At 36.0% G+C, this 24,256-nt stretch overlaps 1 protein-coding gene and 1 long non-coding RNA gene across 5 annotated transcripts in view; one reads left to right on the top strand and one right to left on the bottom strand.

Moving 5' to 3' along the window:
- The window catches only part of LOC149779274 (coadhesin-like), a 65,654-nt gene that overhangs the window by 31,271 nt on the left and 10,127 nt on the right, over positions 1-24,256 (bottom strand). The window contains exons 1-3 of one of the 3 annotated variants that reach the window (XM_089939867.1): positions 18,600-18,688; positions 17,754-17,882; positions 7,782-7,982 (exon numbers count right to left, since the gene is read on the bottom strand). In XM_089939867.1, coding sequence (XP_089795993.1) covers positions 7,782-7,982; positions 17,754-17,817 — 265 coding nt within the window. In that variant the 5' untranslated portion in view covers positions 17,818-17,882; positions 18,600-18,688. Of the gene's footprint in view, positions 1-7,781; positions 7,983-17,753; positions 17,883-18,599; positions 18,689-24,256 lie in introns of those variants that run through there. The other 2 variants (XM_089939869.1, XM_089939868.1) reach the window with 2 other exon arrangements.
- Positions 2,619-22,805, top strand: LOC149779275 (uncharacterized). Of its 2 annotated transcripts, XR_016415601.1 has the most exons (4): positions 2,619-2,785; positions 4,801-5,033; positions 5,801-5,876; positions 20,345-22,805. It is a non-coding gene; the product is annotated as an uncharacterized LOC149779275 (long non-coding RNA). The 2 variants fall into 2 exon arrangements; XR_016415600.1 differs by lacking the exon at positions 20,345-22,805 and having other exon boundaries at positions 2,680-2,785; positions 5,801-7,320.

The raw sequence follows: 24,256 nt of genomic DNA, 5'->3' as shown, positions 1-24,256 counted from the left end.
ATTATTTATAAGATTGTGTTATTACAATTATTGAAATATTAACCTTCTTTATATGACTGACTTATTACAATTATCGAAATATTAACTTTTTTATATGATTTAGCTACAGCTTTTGTGTTAGGACAGGACAAGCATTACTACAGCTTTTGTGTTATGACAGGGCAAGTATTACTACAGCTTTTGTGTTAGGACAGGACAAGCATTACTACAGCTTTTGTGTTAAGACAGGACAAGCATTACTGCAGCTTTTGTGTTAGGACAGGACAAGCATTACTACAGCTTTTGTGTTAGGACAGGACAAGCATTACTGCAGCTTTTGTGTTAGGACTGGACAAGCATTACTACAGCTTTTGTATTAGGACAGAACAAGCATTACTACAACTTTTGTGCGAGCACTTGCAAAAATATTCAGCATGGTCATGTCAGATTGGAAGAATCAAACCACCTGCAGGCGCCTTATTCAAATTGTAGCATTAACAATGTGACAAATTAAGGTGTGTAGTAGATGCCTTTGTAGGTAAGAAACCCTTGTCTAGGGATACGCAGTCGAATGCCTGAGCTAAACCAGATCATTCATACGTTGACAAGGATAGCCTATCATTTTCAGCATGCTTCAAATATTCACCAAATAATTGATTTCTTTATTTATTTTTATAGATACATATATATATATATATATATATATATATATATATATATATATATATATATGAATGTATTTAGCATTCATTTATTTAATAAAACAATGGTTTAGTCACTAGGGTTTCTCCCATTTAGGTTATTCAGTGCTTTAATACACTAATTATTGGTGCATTTCCATCATATGTCTACATTTCTGATTAAATGTGCATGGTGGTGATGGGTCAAGAAACACCAAGTGCATCTAACAGCACTAATCTAGCCACAACCTAGTATGTGTGTGTGATATATATATATATATATATATATATATATATATATATATATATATATATATATATATATATATAATAGAGAGAGACAGAAAGAGAGTGAGAGCTTGAGTGGGTGCGTGCTTAATTTTGTCCGTGACTGAAGGTAATGCCTACCTGATTTTTGTCATCAAGACTTGGGTTTTTTCTTAGGAAAACATATTGTGTCTTAGGCGAAGTGAAATTAGTATGTTTAGTATGAAGTAAACAATTAACCATTCCCGTTTTATGATCAGTCTGTATTTCTGTTCAGATATAATTTGAGAGTAATTATTTATTTAAATTATTCATTCGAATTACAAAATGCTCATTGACTTTTTGAATGAAACAAAACTTTGGGATTATTGAGAACTCATTGAAAGACTTTCTGGATTATATCATTGTGATACATAAAGACATTCATGATTATTGGAATTCATTCTGAACATTCTGTACATTTGGACTTGTGATAGAACATTTAAGATTATTGGAAATCATTCCGAACATTCTGTACATTTGGACTTGTGATAGAACCTTTAAGACTACTGGAAATCATTCCAAACATTCTGTACATTTGGACTTGTGATAGAACATTTAAGATTAATGGAATTCATTCCGAACATTCTGTACATTTGGACTTGTGATAGAACATTTAAGATTATTGGAAATCATTCCGAACATTCTGTACATTTGGACTTGTGATAGAACATTTAAGATTATTGGAATTCATTTGGAACATTCTGTACATTTGGACTTGTGATAGAACATTTAAGATTATTAGAATTCATTTGGAACATTCTGTACATTTGTGATAGAACATTTAAGATTATTGGAATTCATTCCGAACATTCTGTACATTTGGACTTGTGATAGAACCTTTAAGATTATTTAGGATTTAATTCACAAATTGTAAGTGTCTTTTTAGTTTTCACTTTGTACCACGAGAAATATTTTAATTGTTGACTGTACTAAATTTGTTGGTTTTGCTTCTTTCTGTTGCTTTTTTCTGTTACATAGTTTAAGACCACAGTCTTAATAATCTAAACATATCAGAAGAGAGTTGTAACAATATAAACATGTAAGGATAGTCAATTTTGCTTATTCTACAAATAGTTTCATTTGAATGACATAGCTTAAAATGACAATGCAAGTGGCTTTCCGTAACAGGCCGGATCACGCCTGTTTGCGTTGTCATTCTACACAAAAGCCGGTTGGTTAAAGTTCATCAACATTTTTTCCTGTTTACATTTGGAAAAGGAAGAAATAATTTCGGCATTTCATTAAATTCGGGCTCAGACTCTGTATTATTCTTGCTAAACAAAATGTAGTCCCGGAAACTAGAATGCATAATTCGACACAAGTAGCATTTAACCACAGCATATCGGTATCACAGGGCCTTGTATCGTTGCTTAAGATTGACCTGTCATACATGTACTAAATAATAACTACAAGGGAGGACACTTCTCTCCTTTCTCGCGCGACCCATTGAAGACTAAACGCTGTTATTTCAAGCCACATTTCGCGTAGCGTAATAAATTTGGTACCGATGTTTAGCTCAGGCATTCGACTGTGTATCCCTATCAAAAGTTTGATTTAATATCATACCTTTAAGGAATGCCAAATCATTTTCCCACGGTACCGCTTGACGTGTACCAGATCGCGCTCGCTTAATATGCAAGAACAAGGCGCAAAATGGAATACTGTCCTCTCATTGGTTAAAAGAAAATGACGACCTGTATTTATTTATGACTTATTTTGAGTTGGCCAGTGAGAAGGTATTCTTTTTGCATATTACACGGGCGCGATCAGGTAGATGTCGAGCGGTACCGTGGGAAAATGATTTGCATTCCTTAAAGGTATGATATTAAGTCAAACTTTTGACAGGGATACATAGTCGAATGCCTGAGCTAAATATCGGTACCAAATTTATTAAGCTACGCAAAGCGTAGCTTGAAATATCAGGGTTTATTCTTAAGTAGGTCGCGCGAGCAAGGAGATAAGTGTTCTCCCTTGTAGTTATTATATAGTACATGTGTGACAGGTCAGTTTTAAGCAACGATACGAGCCTCTGTGATCGGTATAACGTTTTAGAAGAATGCTGTGTTTTAATAACTCTCTGTAAGTTGGAGACGAATATTTTTCCACATTCTTTTGAAACAAGAGGCGAGTTTATTTACTCGTATATGGTTGACATTTAAACCTCGCTTGTCCTCGTGGTTGTAGTGTATTGTACTGATAAACCCAGAAGTCGAAACCAATCAATACTGATAGCTCAAGAATTTCATAGGTGCTAAAAACGGAACCTAAGTGAGAATCGAACTCCGAAACCGTTCTGTCAGGTCTGCAAAGTATCATGCCCCACCAATGTACACAGTGTATTCGCGCAAGAAATGTATTAAAAAAATATCTTCATTTTCGTATGAAAGTAATCATTAATTTACTCATTAATTTCACAGACTACACAATTTTAAGCATTATATGCCCAATCTGAATTTGTAAAAGTTCGTGCATTAAGTTACTGTAATGTATCGGAACTTTCTTTTTATCGATGTAGCAATGCAGCCATTATTCGCATTAACAAAGAACAGAGAAACAAATCCATGCAAATCAAAGGATTCTGCATTGAAATATATATTATAAAAGTAAATCCACGGGATGAAGGTAGGGCGGAGTACATATAAGAAATGTTTCACTCGTAAATTGGAAAAGTAGATATTTTAAATACAATAACGTCAGTAGCACAGTATTAATACAAACAATGCATCTAGTATATTCGGACCTGCATGAAATATATGGTTTCATTAAGATATAATTCGGCTGAATGTTTGGAAATTTATACTTGAAGTAGAACGATTTGCTAACGATAGAGTGCATGAGGCAACATTAATCGAACCCAGAAACCAAAAAGCTATGAGTGTCATGACAAACTTTCCATATATGAAACTATACGCTTTAGCCTGAAAGTAAAACTGAAAATGCTGTTGAAATGAACGCATACTAGCGTAAAATGTCATGAACACGACTGCATTATTATCTCAAACATTATTAATATTTGAATCACAATTCAAATCTTATAAAATTGTAATTTCCGTTATACTCTTAAGCTAAAGAAATGTTAAGCTCGGTTTAGAGAAAACATGTAATTGTCGCCCCGTCAAAAAATGACAAATTAAGTGATAAGGAAAGCCGAACAACCTACATAAAGTTAAAACGAAAGACCTAATAGTGTACTTCCTTTTCTTCCACTGACGTAAATACATCTATAGTTGCTGTTGCTATGGTTCGTTTGGGTCTCCTTCTGTCCTGCGTGGGACATAGACATACCATATGCTATAGCTGTACTCTTCCGACTATGACATGTAGGGCCAGAAAGCCTCACAAAATGGTGATTTAGTAGACAGTTCAGCGAGTTTCGATCAGATTGGGGTCGAATGGATCCCACTTGTATCTGGAGTTGGCATTCGTGTTAGTGTGTCATAATCATTCAACTTATAGTGGCCTTAATTGCTGGCTCGATGTTCTAACAAATACCTCCCAGAGGTCCGCATCATTTACGGGGGAAAAGCAGCGTCTATATTTGCACATTGAACACTACTTGGAGCTGTAAATGTCAGTCTGCTTTGGCAAGTATGGTGTGAATGGCTAACGACGTTGAGCCTTACAATTCATATCCTCCCACGAACGAGGTGGCTATATTTTCTGTATGCATGCTCGCTAGCTTTCTGACTTGGCCTGGGAATAAATCCGTCTTGTTCAGGAAAGCCATTGCATCCCTTTATGTTGTCATATATTTTCCCAGGAAAATAGATGCCGAAAATCTTTTATGCGTCAGTGGTGTCAACGAAGTATTTACTGTCATCTTTTTCTCAAGTTGGTTCCACAGATCCTGTACAGGTGTGCTTGTTCAGCTATGCACATGAAGGTGAGGAGGTTCTGGGACTCTGATAATCCGATGGCCACGCTGGCACAATGTGGATGCCGTTGGAGATGATTCACTTTTTGAACAGTTGACGTAGAAAAAGTATCTTCACTGCCGCTTGCTTAAACTCTTTCCCTGGACGGTTTGCCTTATAATGGTTTAGAATCATGTAGAATTTATTTAAGGTAAGTGCCACAAAAAATCTTAGATCCATTGTGTGATGTCAAAGGGGCAACGGCCAGTTTATTCATCGTAGCCAGCATTCCGAGAATATGCTAGCACAAGCATTCCGGATCCATTAAGTTTCCCATTATGTGCATCCTATCACTGTTATAATTCGACAGTCGGTAGATGATGAATTAAAATTTATCTATCCTGTATGATAATATTTTTTAGTCGTATTCAAATATTATGTTAATGTTATCAAGCACTCTCATGTAAGATACAGAGATATGACTTTCCGCTTTGCTTGTTTTGTATTTGTATTTCTATAAAATAACCCTCTATATATCTTAATATCTGTCGTATGAATATGGAGTTATAGTTTACATATATGTGAATTAATTACTATGATAATAGCATGTATTCATGTATTCATATGTAAAAATTGTGTTAATATTATCAAGCATTCTTCTGTTTGATCGAGGGATACTTTCCGCTCCGTATGGTGTATATATATATATATATATATATATATATATATATATATATATATATATATACCTCAGCCAACATGGATCCAACTTGGAGCCCTTCACTCATTGGCGTTTGGGGGAGGAATACAGATTAAATGAATTGGAAACGGCATATCAATAACCATCAGCACCATATTGAGAGTCTTCCAGTGCTGTAAAGTACCTATATCGCTAAAATATATATACTACTGGTTCGAATTAATAAAATGGTAACGGTCAGTTGGTGTACAAGATTAGTGATGTCCCTTCTCTTGCAGATATGGAATACAAGACACAATATACACAACACAAGACATGCATTCAAGCATCTCCAGTCGAAGGTGATCTTTCCAGGTTTGTTCTGCAAGCACAATACACTTGATCAGCGTGTCTTCAGTGATCAGAGTAAACCTTTCTAAGGACTTTCACTTTGAGGATGAAAATCAGTCGTCTTATTTTCTTTATTAATTTACACTTTGGGACTTATTTCTTTAAACAGATGTGATTGCCTTGGCTAATATAAATCTGAATATGTAAACCAAAACAACATGCAGATTGTTCGATGAACAAGTTAGTAGTAGTTTTTGTGTTGTGGATGAGCACAGAAACTGCAAATGTCCATGTCTAAGAGGCGATGAACGCAACTTGGAGTTCTTACCAGACTAGAGTCCGTCATGTTTCGATACTCCTATCTTTCAAAACACTTTTGTACCCAAGTCAATTGAAACTGCTTCGAACTCTAGCTGTGGTAAGAGCCACCCTACGATGCCCAGCTGTAACGGCCCTCATGCCGCATTTTCTGAACCTTACATTCCTAACAATCAGGCAATACGAGCTGCCAACGTTGCTTACTGTTCTCAACGACTTTCCATTCTCTATAGAGATTGTCATTCAGACGATTCAACAAAGATCAATCAGAATTTTTAAGTGACTTATTTAAAATACAGATCATCAGTGTGAGGTCTTTAAGCTCTAGCCAATAACATGTGTTTTTAACAAAAATGATATTTAGAAACCGTGGGAGATTTTTTTTGGAGAGCTCACAAATTTCGTCTTGTACCATTCGCTTGATCTCCATCTTCGATGGTTGTTGATGTGACAATGGTAGCGTATTGGAATTTACTTTAGTAGAAGCAGCATTTTCCGTATTAAGTCTGACATGTCAAATACTTGTACAACTAAGGTCACTTCTGATATTGGAAAATACGTATTCATATTTACAAAACATCAGACGAAGGTGCTTCTGATGATCTGCGAAGGCTTTCTTTCTTTCATCAATCTAGGTCTACACAATCTCTGGTACCTTAAGATTATCAAAGAATGTTCTTCACCACGAGGTCACTATTTCGACCTCTACTGGCACACAGTAATAGAGATCTGCTTTGCACTAAAACGCCATCCTTCTGTGTCTATATGTTTGGCGTGGAGGAGGGGGGGGGGATTGTCACCTTTAGGAAGAGCAATGTTTTGAAGGTTAAATTGACGAAAATCAGGTCACCTTTTATTATATTTAATTGGTTAGTGTTATAACAGAAAAATATATATTCTAATGGTACGTTTACTCGTCTATTGTAGTAATTCTAAATTTATGTATCATTTGCGAAAAGCGATTCACATTTTAACGTAACTATTAGTGTCATTTTTTGAAACATGAATTTGCTCTAACATGTACCTTTCTGCGCATATATATATATATATATATATATATATATATATATATATATATATATATATATATATATATATATATATATATCTTCCTCATGTCCAAGTATTATTCAGGAACATACATACATACATACATACATACATACATACATGCGTACGTACGTACGCACGCACGCACATACATACATACATACAGACAGATAAACAGACAGACGGAGAAATCAATTTAATAGCCTTGGAGTACTCCAAATCATAACACCACTACATACATGCACATTAACGTTATGACTTAGGAGTACTCTGGAACATAACAATCTGGATTAACATACTGATTAGAACAAATATGCTGTGGATCAGGAAGTGTCTAACCAATCGCCACCCTACCCATCCCCACCCCATTCTATCCTCCTCATTCGACAAAAAACAAAGATCCTAAGTTTCAGGAAGAAAGTACAAGAAATTCATGAAAGTCTTTTAAGTACTTTCAGATTCATATGCTTGTTTGATACCCTACAAATAAACAGACTTTGGCCAGGAAGTCTGTACCAAACATGTAAGAATAAATATTCAATGAAATCTATTTCTTATTACCAATCGGACACTCTTTTAAGTCACAGCTGTTTTCCTCTGACAATGCTCCAACACAGTACGTTCCCCCATTCAATGGGGCGGGATTCGTACACGAGCGTGTACGAATCGTCTCCCCGTTACCACATGTGACACTGCATGCGTTCCACGGGCTCCATGTCGCCCATCCACCGTTGACTACAGAATTTGGGGCCGTGGACTGAGCTAAAATGTAGATCAGAAAAATCATAATTAGAAAATATAACCTAGCTTTGTGGAGATTTAAATTAAAATGTATCTTCAATCCAGGCTTATAACCAAGACCTGGTTAAAACAGAATACAAGTTTTATCTTTTGGTTCAAAATTAAGGCACCTTTTTGCATTTATTATAATTCTACATAGTTTGAGTTGTCAGAAGTTTAAGTCATGTTAAACATATGCATCTACAAGTCAGACAACAGCACGAAATCACACGAAGAAAGTTTATCATTCTGGTAATTCTTGCATAATCTTTTAATTAATTATCACAAAACTTAATATACCATTTTGTCTAAATTGATAAATATATGCAGCAATTTTATTTTCGGTGTTTTGGCGGTTATGAGTCTATACTAGCTTTCCAACAATCGCATATGTTTTGGGCTATAAATGGCATTGTTAGCCATCATTTTTGAACCGCGATTATACCAAGTGAGAAAACCTTTTATGTTAATCGAGCGAGAAGCAAACATGGAATTCAACAGTCAAGCATTGATGTACTTTAACTTGCGGACCAGAGTAGAATGAGATTAATCATTTGAGAAAGTGACCACGTTTCCTGATGAAGATACTCGAAATGCAATAATGACAATTGCACTCATCTTGAGCTCACTCAAACTCATCAGTGCCTTTGTTATAAATCGTACATGTGTTGACTTGTTAGAAAATAACAATATATGGTAGGTATTTTTAAACCGTATTGTTTGTTGGCATTGTATGAGTATCTGTTATGTATCTCTGTATCTTGAACTTGACCTTTGTCCAAGGTCAAGGTCAAGTTAATGGTGTACCTGACCAGCAACATTTATTTAGTAAGTAACGTAATATGTAGCTGATATTTCTCTATGAATATAGATTAAATATTCAGATCATTATTAATTGTAAACATGTTTACTTCAGTTTGGGTTAAAGATACGGTCTTGATTCTAACCTTATAAATATCCAGAAAGGAAATTTTCCATCAAGATCACAGAATATTTCCAGAAAATTGTTATTGCGACCTTGGTCAATTAAAGGGGTATAAAATCTTGTTTACATTAGGATTGTTCACTCTTCTGTGAACACTTGAAGCGGAAACAGTTTTATTGTTGTGTACATATTTTACTTTGGATTTCTTTATTTATTCAACTATTATTCACTTGAATTACAATGTACTCAATAATATTCCTGAACTGTAACATTAATTTTGAATTATGGTGAATTCAGACAAGTAAATTTTGTATTATATTTTTGTGAGACATCAAAAGACTGTTAGCACATCGCTACAGTCAAGGTCATTTGCACATTAGCACATTCAAAACTAGATGACTATCGACACATTCTATATTGGGATTTATTTGGATCACCAATGGAATTCAATTGGAACTTCATACACTTTGACTTGTTATAGAACATATAGGTCTGTTTGAGATTTAATTCACAATATTGTAAGTCGTTTATTTTAAATTTTTACTTTGTATTCTCAGGAAATAAATTATTTGTTTTATTTTATCAAACTGGCTGTTTTTCATTCTTTTCTGTTGCTTAGTTTAAATAGAGTCGTAATAATATTTTTTAACATAATACCTGCATAAGAATTCATTTCAGTATTATAACCTCGTTCATTCTAGTTTGTTTGCTCTACGTAAGGTATCAAAGTTGGAGTTCCAAGGTGTACCAAAACTGACGTGTTTCATGAACAGGTTTAGGGCGATTTCATGTCTTGCAACGTTAGTCAAATTTCCGGCGTGCATATTAACCAAATTTCGAATAATCCAAACTAGTTTCTGGAACTTGTTTCCACAAAATAGTTAATTATTAGGAACGCGTATCATGCAGAAATACATTAGCTATTTATTAACAGCATTCAAATTCGTAATATTGCTCTGAAAATAAAGATTGACAGATCTGCTAAATTGCAGTGTTTTTATGTGATTGAAAACACCTTCTCATTCCAGCAAGATTATGCATGGCTTTTGCTAAAGGTCAGTTTACACAGATGGAAGTAATCATCATTTCCAGTTAAATCATGATTTTGAAATAATTTGTTCGTTTGAAAGACACAAAGGTTCTTATTTTTCAAAATTTCATATACTTAATGGACCATACAGTTACTTAGGTGACGAGGCTGTTTTTGAAACTGGAACTGCCTTTATAAATGAGCAAGTGTGAGGGTCGCCTCTACATCAATTTGTTTTTGTTAATTTTTTTAGCTATTATCCCAAAAGAGCATACTGACAGCCGTCACTTGTCCTCACCAACTAAACCTAGTGAAACAGTTTACCTTGCTATTACAAAAAATGAACTGGTTGGTTCATAATAACGTATAAACTCTGGTACCATTGCACAATATGATATTGCTGGAGTTATGACCCACCAATGTTATTTATTATGTGATCTAGTGGTCTTCATGGTAGCAAAATATGTAGAAATCAGTTTCCTTCTTCATGTTTACATTCCACAGGAAGTGCTTTACTTCATAGATTGTATTGTACAATTACTAATTATTGTTCTGTTGTGTGTGACGGTGTGTTTCGTTTCTTGAACTATACTTTTCGGTGCACAGTATATTGATTTTTGTACCCAGACGATGCTAAAGAGCTAATATATACATCTATTTCTCCAATAAGTATGATTTCGTTATCCATTGAATTATAACTGGAATCATTGACAAAGCTTTGGGTAGTATTAAATCGGCATAATTGTCGAACCTGCTTTTGTTTGTTTGTTTTTATTTTTAACGGCGCATCAGCACTGTTAGGCTATTTAGCGCCAAACAAAATGTTATTTGTATAATCTTTTAAAAAATTATAAAAGGTCCTATATCGACCAGCGATATAAAAGAACAAATGATTGAAATTAAAAACGGTAAGATGGTATCGGTGCAAAAAAAAGCTTCCCGATCAACGGGGGATGTAAATGTTCTATGTTAATGAAAAAAAGAAAAGGTATTAAAATGGGACGGTATATATATTGCATAAAACTGCACAAGGTGATAGCATAAAAGTTAGAGTTTAGAGTAAATATTCACTGCTTTCAGGAACTCTATAATACGAGTGATGTTTATAGTATCAAAAAGTTCCTTCATGTCATGCACATTGTAATACTGATCGCGCGTAGGTTGCACGTCAAAACACTCTATCATAAAGTGTTTGACAGTGAATGGTTCATTGCAAGAAACGCACTCTGGTGGGTCTTCACCTTTTAGTATGTGGGAGTGGGTGATATAAGTATGACCAATTCGGATTCTTGCAATGACTATCTCCTAGAGTTGGCTTGATTGCATGAAGTTTGTTATTTACAGCATCATTCCATGATGCCTGCCACTTCTGACGTAAGGACTTTTTTCTGATACAAGGTTTAAAATCAGTATACGGTATTTTAAAATCAGATGGTTCTTGAGTAAGGGCCATTTTAGCAGCGCGATCAGCTTTTTCGTTACCTTTAATACCAATATGGCTAGGTAACCAGCAATATATTATATCGTGGGAGACACTCATCTCGGTATTTTTGACGAGTATGTTTTTCAATAATGGATTCTCCAGTTTTCTATTGTGTAGTGACTGAAGTACTGAGTCAGAGAAGATAATACTGTTTAAAATACGTTTGCTTGCTATATGTTGCAGAACAAGGTCTATTGCTCTGATTTCGGCTGAGAAAATTGATGCTCCATTTGGTAAGCGAACTTGCGTTGTGTGATTTCCACAAACGAAGGCTGCAGCAGCCTTTTCCTCATCCTTTGATCCGTCGGTATAAATTATTGTGTAGTTTTTATATTCGGTAAGGAGTTCTTGATAACAGTAGTGGAAGACGGAAGGGTTTGTTTCAGATTTTTTTCCATCGTGTAGCGAAAAAAGTACTTTTGGTTGTTTAAGTAGCCAAGGTGGTGTTTCGGAGATGGACGTTTTCTGAATTTTAGAAAGATCAATTTTTATACTGTCAAGGCTGGATGATATTCTAATGCCAAAGGAAGGTATGGCATTTGGTTTATTTTCGTATAAGGTATTGTATTTGGGTTGAAAGACAGCCGAAAAAGCAGGATTCAGAGGATTTGATTTTAATTTGAGAGCATACTGTGCGGAAAGCATTTCTCTACGATGCGATAACGGTGGTTCATTCGCTTCAGCTAGTAGGCTTTCACAAGGGGATGTTTTAAATGCTCCCAGAGCCAGTCTTACTCCCTGATGATGAATTGGGTCAAGCATTTTCAAATATGATTTTCTGGCTGAACCATACACAACGCAACCATAGTCCAGTTTGGACCGTGTAAACGTTCTATATAAACTGAGTATGACTTTTCTATCAGCACCCCAGTCAGTGTGCGCTACTACTTTAAGTAGGTCAAGTGCTTTTAAGCATTTAGCTTTCAAGTTCTTTAGGTGTGTAATAAAAGTCAGTTTTCTGTCAAAGATAATACCTAAAAATTTTGTTTCCTCAACAACTGGAATAGGTGTTCCGTCCAGCGTGAGGTGAGGTTCTTCGTGGTGTCGTCGTAACTGACAGAAATGCATGCATACCGTTTTTTATTTTGAGAATTTGAAGCCGTTCGTACTAGCCCAATTTTGAATCTTGTTTATATTTTGCTGTAGTTGTCTTTCAATTGTATGCATGTGTTTTGATCGATAACATATGAGAAAATCATCAACCTATAGTGAGCAATCCACACCAGGAGTCAAACACTTGGTGATGTTATTAATTTTGATATTGAAAAGTGTCACAGATAAAATACTGCCCTGGGGCACACCCATCTCTTGCTCGTGCAACTCTGAGAGAGTAGAGCCCACTCGTACCTTGAATTCTCTGTCTGAGAGGAAGTTGGATATGAAAGAGGACAGACGGCCTTTTAGACCTAGATCGTGCAGGTCTTTTAGTATCCCGTACTTCTATATTGTGTCATAGGCCTTTTCTAAATCAAAGAAAACCGTTACTAAATGTTCTTTCTTGATAAATGCATCGCGAATGAATGTTTCTAGTCTAACCAGATGATCGTTGGTGCTCCGTCCATAACGAAAGCCACTTTGGAAAGGAGATATTAAGTTGTTAGTTTCCAGGTACCATACAAGCCGAGAATTGATCATTCGTTCCATTGTTTTGCACATGCAGCTTGTGAGTGCAATAGGTCGATAGTTGGTAGGATCTTCGCTATCTTTACTGGGTTTGGGAACTGGTATTACTGTTGCTTCTTTCCATATCTTAGGTAGATTACCAGTAATCCATAAATCATTGAAGAGTTTCAAAAGAGATGTTAAAGATGATTCTGGAAGATGTTTTAAAAACTGGTAATGTATTTCGTCAGGCCCAGCGGAAGTATCATGGGCCTTGTCTAAAGCCTCCATAAGTTCTGATAGTGAAAACAGTTGGTTGTAACTTTCCGAGTTGTTGGATGTGAATTTTAAACGTGACTTTTCTTTTTGAGTTTTCAGTTTTTGGAAGGCTTCGGAATAATTAGATGATGAGGAATTTTTAGAGAATGTATCAGCAAGAACATTTGCTATGTCACGTTTTGAACTAAAATTGTTATTGTTCAGTTTCAGATGTCGGAAAGAATTGTGTTTTCTCTTTCCGTTTATTTTGCGGATCGTGTCCCAAACTTTCTTAATTGAGGAACGAGAGTTTAAAGAGGAAACATATTTCATCCATGATGCTCGTTTACTTTCTTTGATTGTGCGGCGAGCTTTGGCCCGGAGAATACGATATTTACTTAAATTCTCAGGCGTCGGATGATTGTTAAATTTTTTCAATGCTTCTCGGCGTTGTCGTATGGCTTCCTTACATTCCTTAGTGAGCCAAAGTTTTGGGTTCTTTTACAGTTTGTTGAGGACTTGGGGATAGATTCTTCTGCAATCTCGGTTAAAATAGATGTAAAAAGCTGAATGGGGTCGTTAACATTGAAAACTGTATCCTCATTCAGCCTAGTTTTACAGAGTGTTTCAAACTTGGCCCAGTCGGCCTTCTTTAAATTCCATGTGGAATTACTTCATCAATTGTAGAGTTAAGATTTACAAGGGAGATTGGGAAGTGATTGCTGCTGTGAAGGTCATCAGCGACCTTCCATTCATAGTCCAAAAGCAGCGAAGAAGAACAAATTGTCAAATCGATGCATGTGTATGTACCCGTGCCTGGGTGTAAATATGTCGGTGTTTTGGTGTTATATAGACACAGATCGTGTCTAGAAATAAAGTCTTTAACTTTGTGACCTCTGTCACTTATATGATTTGATCCCCATACAATGTTATGGGCATTCAAGTCCCCGAGTAAAACAAATGGCGCGGGAAGCTGTTGAACAACGTTGTCTAATTCGTTTGGTACTAGGTTAGTGTTTGGTGGTAAGTAAACAGAGCAAAATGTAATCACTCGATGAAGAGTGACGCTTACAGCAATAGCTTGTAAATTTGTGTTTAAATGGATGACGCTATGAGGGGCTCTGTTGTTCACAATAACAGAAACTCCTCCTGATGCCCTATCAACATTTGGAGAGCAGGTGTTAAACAGGGAGTAGTTTTTAAATGTGATATTGTCCGTATCTTTCAAGAATGTTTCTTGAAGGCATAGTACCGCAGGATCATGTTAGTTTAAAAGCAGGAGAATATCATTGTAATTTGCTTTAAGTCCTCGACAATTCCATTGTATGATAGTGTTTTCATTATAAATTTATATTAAAGATTGTGGAGCTAGGTTAGACCTTTCGCAGAGGGAATTTGTTTGGTTATTTCTCTGGAGGAAGTACGGGGGTGAATTTTTTGTTTGTAGGTCTGGAGCTCCCTTGGGCGCATGGAGCGGTTTCTTCTGCATCCATGCTCTCGATGTCTCCAAACCTGTTATAAAGTTTGCTGGGGTCATCTGACCCCTTTTGTTGCCTGTTTCCTTGAGATTTGCTTTTGTTTTTTGGTGATTTCGGTGGTTGGGTATTGTTGAAAGTAGTTTGTGTAGATAGCGTGTTTTTCTGTGCTTGGTAATGGGGGGTATTAGAGCTTGGTGTTGAATCGGGTAGATCTGTCTGTGTTTGAGCGTCCTTCGTTGTTTTAGGATTGCTCTTCACTACAGTGCAGAAGGATGGGCCAGGGTGGGCTGTTTTCGCCTGTACAAATTTTCTGGCTTCTGGATAGGGAATATTATTTGTGTATTTTACCCTCTGAATTTCCTTCTCCTGTTTCCAGGTATCGTAATCATTGGAATTTGCGTGGTGCTCTTTCCCACAGTTGACACAATACGGAGTTGCTCTACAATCAGATTCCTGATGAGAATGGTCTTCGCATCGGCCACATATTTGGCTTTTTGAGCAGCGGTCTTCGTGATGGCCGTATTTTTGACACTTATAACATCGAAGGGGGTTTGGAATGTAGATCTCAACCTTCACTTGCAAGAAGCCAACTTTGACCACTTTGGGTACTGTTGGCTTGTTGAAGGTGAGAACAATGGTGTTGGTGTCCTGTATGTTGTTTTTACGTTTAATACGTATTCTGCATACTGCAGTGACACCTTCATTTTTCATTCCTTCAATGATATCTGTGTCGCTGACTCCAGCCAAGTCGCGACAACGAATTACACCTTTGGATGTATTGAGTGTGGTGTGAGCGAATGAGGTCACTGGAATATCGAAGAAAGTTTTTATTTTCTTGATATTGTCTGTCTGACCTCGTCGCTCACACTCCACAAGAAGGCAACCCGATTTCATCTTCTTTACGTTCTTTGGCGTACCAATCAATCCTGTTATAGTTTTCTCTATCACAAACGGAGAGAGTGAAGCAAGGGATTTTGTGGCATCTTTAGATTTAATACCATGAAGCGTGGAAATGAGTCCACACTACATGGTTCGTCATCCGAGTCAGATAAAGTTTTCGTACGTTTATTTTGATTTTTTTTTTGAAATATCCATTTTGGCTAAATTAAAATTCAGCACCCGTGCTCCCCGCCCACCAAGGAGCCCAACAAGGGAACACTTTTCAAGTGCCAGGAATACGCAGATGTCATACTCAGTTGATAAAATTAACTTTGATTGACCCTGAAGTCGCCAATTTCTAAGGTCGGTAAAATTACCCCCCGATTGACCCGTTAAGCCACCGCCTTCTAGGAAGTCTTCTAAGACTTGGAAAAGGGAAAGATAAAGGAATAGAATATAGGGGCAACGGTGGTATCAAGAGAGATACAAGGAGAAAGATAAAAAAGGTGAGAGAGTTAATAAAGTCTTCCTAGGGCTCGGCGTGACCAGCCGATTTGTCGGAACCGGGCCCATCCCGACCACCCGTCTAAGAGAAGTAGAGGCCAAAGTAGTGTATTGCATGGAAAGCCTCTGCTCAACTACCAGGATCCTTTCCTCCCCCGACACGGGACGCAACCCACGGCAAACAGGTTGCCTCTACTTGGTCGCCTTTTACGACAGGTAGCGAGGCACGTCGGGCCAATTCTACAACCCCGGACCCGCAGGGGGACGAACCTGCTTTGATTTTCTTTTGTTTTCAGTTAGTCAAATAGATAACCAGCTAGCATAAGAGTTGTCTGACTTGTCATGATGTAAATAGTTTAAAACATACATTTTCAGCCTTTTTAGGATTCAGTAGCGTTAGATTTTTTATTTTGTTTCAATATTATATACATGTAGAGTTCCCGTTTTAATGAGTTTGCAAGTAATTTGTTCATGTAGTTAGCCTGCAAAAGGAGTGGTTTGGACTTGTGTGATTAGTGCCATTTTTTTCAAAACATGATAGACTATGCATGGCGGGCAATATATATATTTGTACACAGGAAACCACAAACCAACGGAAAGTCAGTGGCATGTTTTTCTCAAATACCCACGCTGTAAGAGCCGAGAATGGAAGTCAAGCGAAAAAATTTGCTGTGTCAAACACACACGCACACAAACACACAAACCACACACACAAACACACACACTTAATATATTTTTGGTATTTAATATATTTTTCATACTGAAAAACATTTTATCATGTTATCAGTTTGTTAATATTGTTGAGATAAATATGGTCATCAATTTATTCACATATGGTCACATAGATATTTACATGAAGTGAACATTTTGGCCCCATAGAATTTTACATGAAGTGAACATTTTGGCCCCATAGAATTTTACATGAAGTGAACATTTTGGCCCCATAGAATTTTACATGAAGTGAAATTTTGGCCCCATAGAATTTTACATGAACATTTTGACCCCATAGAATTTTGATGAAGTGAAAATTTTGGCCCCATAGAATTTTACATGAAGTGAACATTTTGGCCCCATATAATTTTACATGAAGTGAAATTTTGGCCCCATAGAATTTTACATGAAGTGAAATTTTGGCCCCATATGTCTAAAGGAGACCACTTAAAAGGCATCCTGATAAGGATGAAGAGTTAATTATAAAATCGATTTTACAATAAGAAAATTATGACGAATCTGCAAAAGACTAGGGCCTGTGTTTTTAAAGCAGCTGAGTCTTATTACTAGGGGCCTCGATTTAAAATCAACGGGGCCTTGCTACTAAAACCTTGTTTTCAAAGCAGCGGTGCCTTGTTACTAGGGACCTTGTTTTCAAAATAATGGGGCCTTAATAGTTCGGTCATTTTTTTCTCTTATGGAACATATAAACATGCATGTATTCACACAAATTTATGCGTAAAATTTGTAGAAAGATTAAAAATAATATATATATATATATATATATATATATATATATATATATATATATATATATATATATATATATATATATATATATATATATATTTATTTATTTATTTATTTATTTATACATACATACCCATTGCAGATAAAGATGTTAAGCAAATGCACATCAAAGCAAGTGTTAACACTTTGGTCGACATCCGTATTTGTTGAAGAGCAAGAATCTAATGTTTTACAGGGTTTTCAAGTTGCTGCAACCAGCTACCTACAAAAACAAATTGAAACCATCATAAAAGGTAAACGTATCATAGTGTAAACAAACATAGTCTTCCAGATTTGAAAACTAAGATAATACAAGTGTCATATTATCATTTCATTTTCACATTATTCTGATTTCTGTTAATCATTGAGGGTTTTGTTACTCAGGGACTGACCATTTAAATTTCTAGAGGGGTGGTGATCGCCTGAGATATTTTTCTAAAAAAAAAAGTTCTGGCTCTTAAATTGCTTGAATAATATTCTTGTTCAAATTTATAGCAACGAAACAAAACCCCAAAGAAAAATATATTATGTCTAGAAAGGAAAACCATCGACTCCCAAACCACTTGGAACCCACCAAAACAAATTTTAAATGCTTGGCCCCTTAAATCATTAGATAGATAAATATGCACATGTATATTTGTACATTGCTCAAATCCTTTAGTCAAATGAACAATCTATCGAATAGAAACCAACATAAAAAGGAAACACAGTCTAATGGATAACGTGAATATATTCCAAATCAATACACGCAGGACTGATACATCAATAGAAGTCTTTACGATACTGAAATTATCTGTATTCATTTCTTAAGTATAAATGGATTTCTACCAAAGTTTTATGGTGATTAATGTCAATTTGTTACAAGTCTATATCAAATTTGAGCCACGCGTACACATATTTAGAATAAATAAACATATAACAAAAGAATTAATATACATACCTACAGTACAACATAGATGGAATCCCAGCTCTTATCTACGCTTTCGTGATAGACCCGTTTTTATCAGTCGCTGAATGATTGTGTCCGGCCATGCCGAATCAACGACAAAGATACTTGATTCTTATGAATGGCGAAGAAATATTAGGTCATTTGGAGACCATCATGTATAATTGCCCATTAAATCACGACTATGCAAATAACATTACTGTGTAGTTACATACACGTGGAAGAGACAGCATTGATCATCCTTGAGGGGCTAAACGTGCTGGGCACAGTATATACCGGGGAGTTGGAAGTGTCTAAAAACCCGAGTTAAAACATATGTCTATGTAGACCCAAGTCAAGATCATAATGTATAGGAACAATGTAACATAATGAAAACACAGCAAAATATTTATCTCTAAAATACATTAACACTCTTCCGCATTGCGATATTGATTTTAGAAAATTAGTTGAAGTTAGTGTGAAAAAGGTGAAGCGAATAGATACAATTAGGAAACAGCAACATTAACTAATATGCCACCTGCGACCACATAAAATAAAATAATAATTGAAACTAAATTACATCTTCGAACATTTGAAGCAGGTTAATAAGACAAAATTATCACTCTAGCAAACGTTGGTTAATATTATATAAAGTTTTTATGATAAATGTCCTAACAATATAAGAACAAGATTTTTTTGTATGTGATGTAACAAAGAGAAAGGAATTGAGTTCCTAAAATTAGATTTTCGAAACACTGAACTGAATTTCTGGAAATTATCAAATCCAGTAAAAAAAATTACATTACAATAGCATGTAATGGAATTAAAGAATAACAAAATTAAAACCAACAAGCAAACAATTAAATTAAATCAAATATAAATTAAATCGAATATACATAACATATCCCACATAAGAGAGAAGAGTGGACAGGAGTTAAGATGTAGATTTTGCAGCACACGGAAAACGTAAAATGCACAAATATTGCAATCACAGGGTACTTAGCGTAGCCCCGAAAACGTTACGGGCAGCACCTATTCAAAATTCTTCATTGCTGATTGATGGACCTCTGCTCTCTTTAGGCCCCATGCCTCTCAGTACATACTTTCATTTTCCTGGTGTCTCTTATTTTGATGATGGTACAATACGCCATCACACATATAGGGTAGTATAGAGTGAATATCTGGATGGAAATAATAGCCGATTGACCAAAGGTAGTTTACGAGAGGATCGACATTGATTTGGAGGTCGATTCTCGTAAATAGGAATTGCAGTGAAGTTTCAGAACCATCGTATAAGCCCATTCTTTATTCTGTTTTACATTTTCAAATTCCTTCACTAGAATTGAGTTTTTCTGCTGATTAGTTTGATTGTCTTCACTTCAATGGAATGTGATATTTTCATTGTCGTTTTGGCGGGCTTCTGAAATCTCTTTTTTTCCCACTTTTCTCGCTTTGTTCAGATACTTTAATTACTATTATCCTTTATCTTGATATATCTGGACTTTTATCTCGGGTCATACTTTCTCTGTCGTTTGGCTTCCTTTCCTCTTACGTTGTCGACATTCTTTAGTCCTATGTCCTTTTCCTTGACAAACATAACAATTATCTTGACTTTTGGTTCGAGATTAATTGTCTGGATTTGTCTCAGAAGCCTTGTTGGAGGTGTATACTATTTGTAAATCCCTCACTGACAGTGTGCTCTTTTGTAGCTCTTCAATTATCACAGATTTAAACTTAATGAGTATTTTCTTTTCTATTAGGTCCAGGAGTGCTTTATACGTGGATGAGCCAACTCTAGTAAAACCAAATTTAAACCACAATCACCTACCGATATAACAAGATCACACGTTTCCTAGTAGATACAAAACGTCAAGCAACGACGACGTTTTTCTTGTCGCATAATCAGGTAAATAGGTACAGTCATCAAACACAACGACAGTGTACGAAAGGATCAGCTCACGGTCAATTACTAAGAGACGATTTATTTTGTTCAAAGCAACGAGTTTGACAACTTGGTTACTGCTTCTTACGTAACAAGCAATACCAATTTAAGCTGCATTAGGGTATGGATCCCCCGGCGACCACGCTCCCTACACTGACATAGACAGCCGTATGTATAGCGATCAGTCTGGGTGTTATCACTCACATCACAAAGTCACCTTCTCAGTTTTCCACTGGCTGACTCAGTTATTACGGATACCAGGACCGATATACGAAAGGACAATCTCACATCAAATACAATGTGAAAAGATTCATACTGAGTGTTCCAGTCAATTAGTGAACTTGCATGTGCTGAAGCTAGCACTGAAGTTAGGAAGGAACAAACACTTCTTCCTGAAAACCCAAGATACACAGAAGATTCCAAGACTGTCATATAACCAAGTCATCAGTAAATTGTTGGAAACAAGTATGTAAAATTGTCCACAAAAAATGTGTCCAACTTCCAACTTTAAAGAGTATACCTTACTGTTACCATTCAGAGCAGCAACTCAGCGTCGAAGGGATGATACCGTTTTTATCAGGGACCTCGACTAAAAGCCTCTTCCATCAATACGCTTGCAACTCATAAAGGGACAGTGCTGTGCCCTGCGACGATAACCTTCCACGGTCTTGCATCATATAAAGTGATGATGTTACCGTGCCAAACTCTTGAAGTCGTCATCCTTGCAACAGAAGAGTTTTTTATATATATGTCGTAACATACACTCCACCCAAGAAGCTAAAGTAAAACCAAAAGTTCCAGAACCGTCCCCTGATAATCATAGATGAGAGCAGAATAATCAATTCCTGTAATCCTGCGGGTTTATTGTGGCTTTGCCAATAGTAAAATGACAATGGTAGTGATATATGTAGGCATCTACTGCCAACGCCTTAGATGTACCAGGGTTTGCGTATTTTGGAGAAATTGACAAGGTGCGGTGTTTTAGTTATACGGTCAAACTCTTCGAATGGGAGAACTTATAGAAAGTTTTAGACTTTCATCAACATTTTGTGTTGCTTTTGGAAAACAAATCTAACTCCATGTGAGGAAGAGATTCGCTGGACCTAGTCAACAAATCACACTTACTAAGAATTTTCGGTTACTAGTTATCTTTACCAGCATTGTTTTAAATTAGAATGGTATATATAACCAGTGTAAACCTTAGATCCGATGCGTGGATTAAGGATGTAGCCCATATTTCGATGTATTTCGATATGTGTGTAAATGTCTAGGCCAAATATCACCAACTACTAAACGAAGTACATGGACGGGTCTTACTTTGACACCAGACAGTAAACAGTAAATGTTTCCAAGGCTGCTGCTGCGCCATTGTGTTCATTTGTAGAGTTGTATCTAAGGAAACCAGGTTCATATCCTGTATAAAAGTTCTTGGTTTGTAGGTGTATTTCCTCAACTCAATACGCTTGATTTCATGCTTGCATCTGTTGTTATCAAAGCAATCGACGAAATATCAAATAGCTTTGAAGACGTTGTAGCTTCTCCATCCCTTGAATACGTTAACTGCGAAACCCTTCATTTAGGTGAACTGAATTTGTCAAACGTCTGATCGACCACAAACAAGAAGAGCCAATTTGCATACTATTTATAAAAAGAAATCAAGAAGAACAAATTTCGTTTGTGAAGGTTACTGCTTGTTAACACAATGGGATCGTGACAGACTCCAGTCAACCTCATCTCATCGTCGATGACATGTTAGGTGAAGATGAAGAAGAATTCAAACTTTATCTTACGCAACAGAGGCATCATCACAACGCCAGTATCTTTTTCTTTGCCCAAACGTTAATCGATAAGAGCAAACAACATCGCTTTATTAGTCCCAGTGTACGTAGTGTTGAATCGTATTATACTTGAGAAAATAATCTCAAAACAACATCGAGGGCGTTGAAAGTTCCAAAGGTTGACTGGCTGGCTGAACTCATAACCGCTTGGGGATGTAGAGGAGCCCAAAAAAGAGGGAATAACGGAGGCACGAGCCAAGCTAGGTAACTGGTTTGCGTGCTGGAATTGATATCGAAATGGATATTGTTTGACTCCTACCATAGGATTTGTCTGGGTCAGTCACATTGGTGTGTTTTTGTGCTCGACCCTTTATTTATGTTAAATCGCCCCTTTAAAAAGACCCCACCATTGTTATTGTGCCGTAAAACACTAAACCAAACGTATCCTGATACATTCACTTACGTCAGCAGTTTTGCTGTTATTGGTGACTATCCAACACTATTAGAAACATGTTTGATATTGTTGTCTGTCTCTGTTGATGATAATTAAATTTGTATTGCTCGCAAAATTCTTTATTTCTGCTATTATTTGTAATACTTATACTCTATATAACAACACTAATTCTATTATTAAAATCGTAATAGTGGGATTGGATGTTGGCGATGATACTGCATGTTTTTGTTGTGTTCTCAATGGTAACAGTGGCGTGAAAATAATTTTGACATATATCGGGAGGAGAAAAAAAAGAACGAAGAGGATGAAGTTGTTCATCACTGACATTACTTTGCAAATCGTTTAAGCTTTTTGAAATGTCGGACAATTAGTGTTTCATTGATGTATGTCCGCACATGTCTATTGTGCTTCTTTGTATATGCCGATTTTGATGAGTGTGCTTGCTAATTTCATTTGTTCGTTCCTCTTCTATTTCTAAATCCAGATTCTCAATTACTTTAGCAGTAATCTTATAACTGCTACTGTAGCGTGTTAATTATATGTATTTATCAAAGAAGGCACAGATTAGTCATTCATGATTTTGAATGTACAAATCAACACTTGAACGGTACACTTTTAGCTGCTACTGGAGTGTGTTAATTATTTTCATTTGTCGACACATTCAGGGATTGGTCATATACACTGTAGATATTGTATAATCCTAAATATTGCCAACATACATTACTGCGTCATGACACCAAATTTGAATGCATTGCTGCAATAGAGTGCATATAGCCCTAACTCCGAATCGAGTACAACAGATAGCATTTATATTCATGTTTCAGTGGAAAGCTCTTGAGAAATATGTTTTAAGTGGATTCTCAGCATAAATTATTAATCCGACAACAAACTTTCAATAGTGATGTAAAACGTTTCGTCAGGTTAGCACGGAGAGCACATAATATTTTTTATATGTAGCAAACTATGCCAAAACGAAGACATAACTTTGTAACCGCTACTACTCTGGATACGGATGCTGCTTATGGTCTTACCAAGTAAGAAAACATTTATCTCCCCCTCTCTCTCTCTCTCTCTCTCTCTCTCTCTCTAGATATATATATATATATATATATATATATATATATATATATATATATATATATATATATATATATATAAAACAATCGTCATTATTATTGGTTATGTTTTCATCATGTTATTATTTTAGCACAATTTATTCTGTATATCGCAATACTCATTTTCATCTTCTTTTTTTTTCATTATTAATAAATGTAGCCGTACTATTAGTATTAGTTTAAGAAGTGGCGGTGGTCGTAATAATGATGGTTGAAATATCATCAGTGGTAGCTGTCAGTGCTGTGTTAGTGGCAGTGCAGGTTCTGTCCAGAGGTCTTTAGTGCTCATATGAATAGCGCATTGGGAAGAGTACGAACGGAAGTAGAACGTGTAACATTTATAAAATGCAATCGTCTTCGCAAAACTGAATCCATGTTTTAAA

This window comes from Sinohyriopsis cumingii, chromosome 17 (genome assembly GCF_028554795.1).
Source record: "Sinohyriopsis cumingii isolate HCF-2022 chromosome 17, ASM2855479v2, whole genome shotgun sequence".
Classification (NCBI taxonomy): domain Eukaryota; kingdom Metazoa; phylum Mollusca; class Bivalvia; order Unionida; family Unionidae; genus Sinohyriopsis; species Sinohyriopsis cumingii.
Note: the sequence above shows the minus strand (reverse complement) of the source record. Positions and strands in the feature narration are given on the sequence as shown.